At 44.2% G+C, this 7,540-nt stretch overlaps 1 protein-coding gene across 1 annotated transcript in view; it reads left to right on the top strand.

Annotated features, from left to right (window-relative positions):
- The first annotated feature begins 3,771 nt into the window (after positions 1 to 3,771).
- The window catches only part of sash1a (SAM and SH3 domain containing 1a), a 167,066-nt gene continuing 163,297 nt past the window's right edge, over positions 3,772 to 7,540 (top strand). Inside the window, 1 exon segment of the mRNA XM_034202749.1 lies at positions 3,772 to 4,275. Coding sequence (XP_034058640.1) covers positions 3,772 to 4,275 — 504 coding nt within the window.

Raw genomic sequence — 7,540 nt, 5'->3', positions numbered from 1 at the left:
CTGCACCAATGCTCTGAGCTGCCTATTTCAGATTATATTAAGGGCTGGTTACTGAGGTTTTATTGATGTGGCAGGCTGGCAGCAGTCCTCTGGCTCCAGGGCAACAGCACTCCACTCATACCTCATTCACACCAACGGTGTTTCAGGGCCGGTTCGGAGCTGGAGCTTGAAAAGCACCGGGTTTTCCTGTTCACACCGCAGCGGAGCAGCCTCTTAGCTCCGGAATCCGGTTCGTTTCAAGCACCAAAAAATTGTGCAAAAGCACCATACGTCACGCTTACGTCGAGGCGGGGGCAGGGGCAGGGGCGGGATCAACTCCTGAACAACAACAGAAAGCCCGCGTTGTATCCAGTTTGTACATAATGATGGAGAAACTTAACAAGCAGCAGTGGTCCACTGAAGAGACCAGCTACCTACTGGGAATCTGGTCTTCCGAAGAGGTACAGAGGAAGCTGGAGCACAATCGGCCATTGTTGTTGTTGTTGTCGGTGTCAGCTGTGAGGAGTTTCCGCGCGGTTTGGCTTTATGAAGCAGGCACGCAAACGGTTACGTCATGACGCAAACGATGACGCAATGACGCAGCACCAGTCGGACTCTGGGCAGTGTGAAAAGAGCCGGAGCTAAACCGAAGAACCGGTTCTGAACCTGAAAAGCTCTAGCACGGAGCTTGAACCGGAGTTGCGTTGGTGTGAATGAGGAGTGCGAAGAGAGATGGCTCTTTGCTTGAAATGGGCATAGTGCCTTTTTTATGTCACTACTGTACGAAGCAAACATACTGCTCTCAGTGTAATCCACAAACGACACATATTGTAGTGCACCTAAAATTAAGTTGTTCTACCTAATCAAAAAGCAATTATTGCCTCTGTGAGGGTCAATAATCCCTGCAAGGGGTCTCAAAGATAAATCTGACGGGTTGTAAGATGATTCAGGTCTCCCTTTAAAAAGAGATCAATGATCTCAATGGGACCACCTGGTTAAATAAAGGTTTGAAATAAATAGGAACGTTAAGCAAAAAACTAATTTATTCTACACTGTTTTATTTATATTCTTGGTATTTTCTCTAATCTTTCCCTTTTCTACATTTAAAATACTGATTAGTTTTACCTCTTCAGGAATCTTTAAAGGTATTAATCAAGAAAAAACTCCCTGGTTGAAATGGTATAACTTGAAAGTAGTCATTGCTTAGTGTAGGGGCAAGCCAAAAAAGGTTCAGCCTCGCTGCACTTCTATTGTCTATCATCATGTATGTGTTATTGTTTGTTTAATCTGTCCAACTGGCATTTATTCTGGACATTTTTGTAAACATTCATTAATCAAACTGCAGGCACACCTAATTGCTTTACAGACAGACAGTCCTGTGTACTTCCATATAGCCAGAGAGACCCTCAGCCAGAGAGCGTCAGGTTGCCCCCCGTGCCGCTCGGCCCCTGCTGCTCTCAAGGCCCGGGGCAGCAGAGTGGAAACACGGTGAACCTGGCACTGCCCGTACACTCAGTGAGTCCAGCCGTCACAGAGAGCACCAGCCTCTCTAGTCCATCTGTCACTCTACTCCCATAATACCCTGCTCCTCTAACCGATCTTGACTCATCTGAACAATGGGGAGGGGAGGGCAGTGTATGTTTTAATCTGATATACGAGAGATTGGCAACAAACCGGCAAACCAGTGTAATAGGTTTGTGTTCAGGGTCAATTTTAAATGTTGTCCCTTGTATTAACATTATTTTTAAGTTTAGGTGGAACATCAGCTGGGATACTATGGTGTTGTTTAAATGTAATTTATCTTTTTAATGTTTCTATATTTGGGTCTTTTGGGCTTTGTTTGGAAAGTCACACTGTGTAACAGGAGTACCAACCAAAATGACGTTATTCAGTATTATCACAGACACTTTTTGTTTATTTTGCTAGGAACTAGCTGCATAATCATTATGAATTCTGATGTCAGTCCCAGAACCTAATGTATCATATCACATTCTGCACACGTTTAACCCCTATTGCTCCTGTCAGTCAAACCACATCATAGCAGTATTTACAAAGAATGAGGGCCAATAGAGCATTTCTGAGTAATTTTTGATGTCAGAGGCAGACGGGTAAATCACGGGAAATGTCAACTAACTCCAGAGTGATAGGTCTTGGAGAATGAAGGATCTTCACTGGTGCACACCTCTTCCTCTGACATTCTGACATGCATTTCTGGCACATTTTTGACACTGCTTCTACAAAAAGAGACTGTTTGATATGCTTCTCAACTCCTCCTTGACTGGTGTGTTTGTTCTCCAGCCCTGCCGCATGTCATAATGTGCCGAGGCAAATCACTTCCAGCCCTCAGCCGAGATGGTGATTGTATCAAACTGACCCCTAACAAGCTGTCAGATCACATTTGCTAAAGCATGCATCAGCACTGGTCCGCTTGGCACCCATTTGGACAGAGTGGACAGGTCATATTCAAGGAGAGTTATTGCCTTAGTTCTCTATGAAAACAAAGCGAGACAGAGACAGACAGTTGGACTTTTCTCATACCAATAAGGATGGCATGTTGTAAAGTCTTAATGAAATTGCATCACATGTTTGTGCATACAGATAATGGATGGGGGAGTTGGTATCTTAGTTTGTCCTATTACATCAGCTCCTGTGCTGTGAAATCTTCAGTTCCCCAGTTACCACATAGAGGGAGCTCATGCGTATTGAGAACCCAAACCTGGAAATGCTGAATGAGTGAGAGCGTGTGTGTAAGAGAGAGAGGGAGAGAGAGAGAGATAAAGAGAGGGGGATAGCGAGCGAGAGAGAGGTGCGGAGAACGAAATCACATCGTAGGGGAAGAACAACGTGACACAAACCAGGAGCTCGGATATCCATTTCAGCCGTGCGACAGGTATAACATGCACTTTCACTTTGGAGTAACTTCGGCCAAGTCGGTGGGAATCTTGTGACACACTGTGTGTCCCGAAGCAGCGTGACAAGTTGGGAGAAGGGGAAAAAACGCTCTGGCATCACTATTTTTAAATGGGTACGGCGAGATTTGGGGGGCGTGGACGGTAGAGGAGCAGCAGTGAGCATGTTGGCTCCTGGCTGCAGCTCCAGTGTGGTGATGTGCCGGGTGCAGGAACTGGACTACGCGTAGACTGAGCGGCTGTTGGACGCGGAACCGGGAGGTTGCCGTCAATTGTCGGCAGCCGACTTTCTGTCATTTTGAAGCCCGTATTGGATCATTTGGATTTATCTTTTCATCGCACTGTCGTTCGGCGATACAGAGGACTACAAGGAAGCGGGATCAGTCGTGAAAACGACGCAGCAGCTGCCGTGCGTAACGGACGAAATCCGGGAAAGCAGCTATTTGAATGACAATAGTTTGAGCAACGGCAAGCTTATTTGTTAAAGAACTCCTTATTATTCGGATTGACTGTGCATGGTAGCCTAAGTCAATTACATGCTAAAATGACGTTTGGGATTTGAAAGCTGTTGAAGTGAAACTGAAGTGATCCCAATGTGTACATATTGACAGGTGTTAGTCATACTGTCCGTCAGGCTGAGCCTTTAATTCACTTACAGCTCTGTTTTTATGTCTGCAAACACCGCGGACAAAAGGCTTAGGTTAACTAACAGTTGGTATGGATAATCCGCAAACTATTTAATTCAGTTACCTTTACTTCGCTAATACTCAAAGATAGGACATTGTTTTAGCGACCTTATCATGAGTTTGAAACGCCGCATGGGAAAGTAACCATTACTTAGACTTTTCCCCACCAAGTTGTAGCCAATCTGGCAACAGCCAAAATGACAAGCAATGGACCTGTCATCGTTTTCGAGTGGCTGAAGACCCTCCAGCTTGCCCAGTACGTCGAGGCTTTTGTGGATAATGGATATGACGATCTGGAGGTTTGCAAACAAATAGGCGACCCCGACCTGGATGCCATCGGCGTCTACATGCCTCACCACAGGGAGAGGATTCACGACGCGGTGAGAAGGCTAAAAGATGAAGCCAACGAGACGGCCAGTGGACTCTACTTCACCCTGGAGCCGATGCCACCCGCAGCTGAGCTTTATACCAGTCACATGGTGGACCAGTACGAGTCCAAACTGCGGGGATCCAAGTCCTGGACAGAGCCCAACAGTGAGCGGGTTGGGCGCAACGGTGGGTACATGAGCGCGCAGAGGAACCTGACGCTGGGCAACAGGAGGGAGCTGGTGATTTACCCCAAGCTGAAGCTGAAGATCATGATCAGGGATAAGCTCATCAGAGATGGCATCAACCTCTCCAAGCCACCCTACTCTAATAAGGTAAGACGAGGAACATGGATAAACACAGGTCATGATGGTCATATGGCACAATAGGGACCACCACCTGTCAAATGTCATTCAAACAATGGAGCAAAGCATTTATTCTCATACACAGCAACATTTACCACATAAAAAGTCAATAAGTCTGATATTCACTTGCATACAGTCTCTAAACTTTTGACTCAATTTGATACATTATTTACAAGAGTTGGTTATAAAGGCCACACAAAAATATAATTTTCTTAACTAAACAGATGATTTGCAGAGGTGGTTGTTATGAAGTTTATATGGGGCTGTTGCTTGCTTCATATGTCATTTTGTTGAAAGCCTACTGTAAGTCAGACAGATGCACCACTTTTGTTAATGGTGTATTGCAATCACGTGTTTTAACATCAAAATAAGATCAAATAAACTGAGCCATAGGTAATTGCCAGTGCGATGCCTAAACATTTCAGCACCTCCTGCACTTTGCAGAAGTGTGAGTGGTTGGTGTCACAGTGAATGATGGGAGTGAAGTTGCCAAAGATCAATGAGCAGAGTGCAGAGAGGAGATCCTAACGGAGCTTTCACCCTGCCTGTGATTTCCTGTAGGAGTAAAAGATGTACACTCTGATTATTAATCTACTCTGACCTCACCTGTCCACTGACTTGCCTCTGCATTCAGTGTGGGTGGATCAACCAGGCCCATGAGGATATAAGCCCTGGCTCTTTGCTATGATGAATGGTCAATGGGCTATCAATGGCAGAGACAGTAAATGAGGAGCGCCCAGCTGGGTATGCTGTCGCACTCCTGGAACCAGGCTGAAAGGGCCTCTTGTTTTTACAGGACTGCTAGTGACCTTTTCTTCAGAAGTGTCTGAATAATATGCTTTACCAGCTGGGAGGCCTCCACTGAATGACTGATTACATGCAAGGAGGCACTGCAGGCCATTGAGGAGTCAGAGGCCGAGACCTTTGTCATTTTTACTGGGGCTGACGGCAACATATAGTTTTATTTACAACTGAATACTTAACATGACACTTTCAAGTTGAGTTAGCTGGTTGGCATGGACTTTTGAGTTGAATAATTCTATGATTGACATCATTTCATAGAGAATGGATGACCTAGAAGTCAAGTATTTTAGTTGTCCTGGCCTTATGGCACACTCAAGTGGATGTTTTCTTTAATAATTTGCACACTTGACCGTTTTGAGTAGTTATGGGTTCTCTGAAAATTGATGGAGTTTTACTCAAATCTTTATCGAAAGAGATTCAACAGAAGAAGTAAGGCTGGGGATCATTCCCAAAGGTATTTGTTCATTCTTATGTCCGTGTGTCAGTTGAATTGTCTGTTTGGATATGCAAATAATGATGCGTAGGTGTGTAACCGCTTTTTAGTATCACATGCCCTTTGAACTGAAGCAGATCCTGAAGATATGCTGTTTTTCATGTGGCGATATCCAATCATGATGACATTATCTACCTCACGTATCCACGTAATCTAAATGAATGAGTATTCACATTTGTGCAGTATTTGTAATCTCTTTTTGTGTATGTCTGCCACTTTGCTTGGTTTTAAATCCCAAAGAGATTAAGGATTGTTGAGGGATTATTTGACAAACCAGGGCTAAAACAAAGTTTAGTTTCAAAGGGTAAGCTATCTATTGTTTTGAAGGCTGTATTTATGTAAAGCCAAAGCTTGGCCACTGAGGTTTTGGTGGGGAATGAGTAGGTCAAGGTCTCTCTCTGACATTCTGGCTTTCTTTTTGTGTATGTGTCTAACCCTGTAGTTTTGAATTGGCTCCAGCCCAGTGCTTTTCTCCCCAGGAGGAGTGAGGAGAGTGTGAGAGATTGTGCTGTGACCAGCTGATGGAGGTTTGACTTACTGGGCTGTGATTGGCCTAAGGATATCGCTCTTCTTTCTGCCTTTGACACAAGATGACAACCCCAGTGGAGTCTGAGAGCAGAGAGCCAGACTCGGGGCAATTACAGGACACACAATGTCAGTCTCAAGGGATGTTCCTTGTATAGTATATCCAAGATCTCCATCCACATTTAAACTGTCCTCTGTGCTCAAAATAAACAGGGATCCTCATGGAGCAGTCTGACAGCCCTCTGCTCATCTTTGTGTTACCGGCTTTGTCTCCATTGTTTGCCAGTATGCAAAAACCAGAGGCAGTGTAAATGCTACGATTCAGAAATCCTCTCTAGCATGTTCTAGATTATTATCAAACAATTCACCGAATGGGCTCTGCTGTAATAAATACCCATGATCCTTATCATGGCCGTAGAGACCCCTTGTCTGAGAGAGTATTATTTCTTATGATGTAAACAAACACTTACGACTACGACTGCACATTTCTCATCAGGGAACAATAAGCAGAGAAGATGGTGCTGCCTATTTGCCTGTTGTCAATGCACTGGGGTCGTAGAGTTATCTTTTATTGTTTTGGTTAAAATAAATGTCTTTATTGACAGTAAATATGTTGAGAAGAAACTGTCAACTGTTTTTTTGAGTTTTGGAGAGGTGCTGTATATGGTGCCAGCGAACTGCTTACTGGGCACACTATTGTTATCTCAAAACACAAAAGAACGTACATTTCCCCTCTGTGGGACTGATAAAGGTATTCTGATTCTGAACCCAACCTAGTGGGTATCTGATGACATTCGAGACCTTGCCTAATGCAATGAAGTAGAAGGGTTTTTTAATTATCAGATAAGTATAGCAAAAAAGATTGGAAAAATCAAATAACACTTAATCCATCCCCCTTATGTTCATCCAGTTTTTGTTTAGTGAAATACCATGAAATGAAATCTCTTTCAAATGTGTTCTAATCCTGGTCCCATCCAAAAACTGCTTCTCGAATTGGTAGACATAATAGAGCCTTATTGTTAGTGCTGTGATTCGTGAGGAAGTAGAGGCTAAACACAGGAAGATTCTCCATTGTTTATATGGAAGCTGATGGAGCCGCATGTCCTTTCACTTGTCTGATTTACATTCCCAATTTCCGTCTATTGAAGCAGACTGCGGAGTCTGCGGAGGCATGTGTCCAGCATTGTGCCGATGGGTGGATGATAAAAACCTGGGTGTCGTGCAGAGAGAGAGAGAGAGAGAGAGAGGGTAGTAAATATGTAGACACGTTGTTTAAGCTGGTTTAAAAAGGCTTGGTTGGTGCTTGGAGGAAAGTTTGATGTTCAAGTCATTTCTTCAACTCCCACAGAACAGCTGATCAAATGTGTAGGGTGGGAATCATGAGGCCTGCAGCTTAACGGCCCTGAAGAATGT

The sequence above is a fragment of the Gymnodraco acuticeps genome, unplaced genomic scaffold, assembly GCF_902827175.1.
Source record: "Gymnodraco acuticeps unplaced genomic scaffold, fGymAcu1.1, whole genome shotgun sequence".
Lineage (NCBI taxonomy): Eukaryota > Metazoa > Chordata > Actinopteri > Perciformes > Bathydraconidae > Gymnodraco > Gymnodraco acuticeps.
The sequence above is the reverse complement of the archived record's forward strand: the minus strand, read 5'-3'. Positions and strand labels throughout refer to the sequence as shown.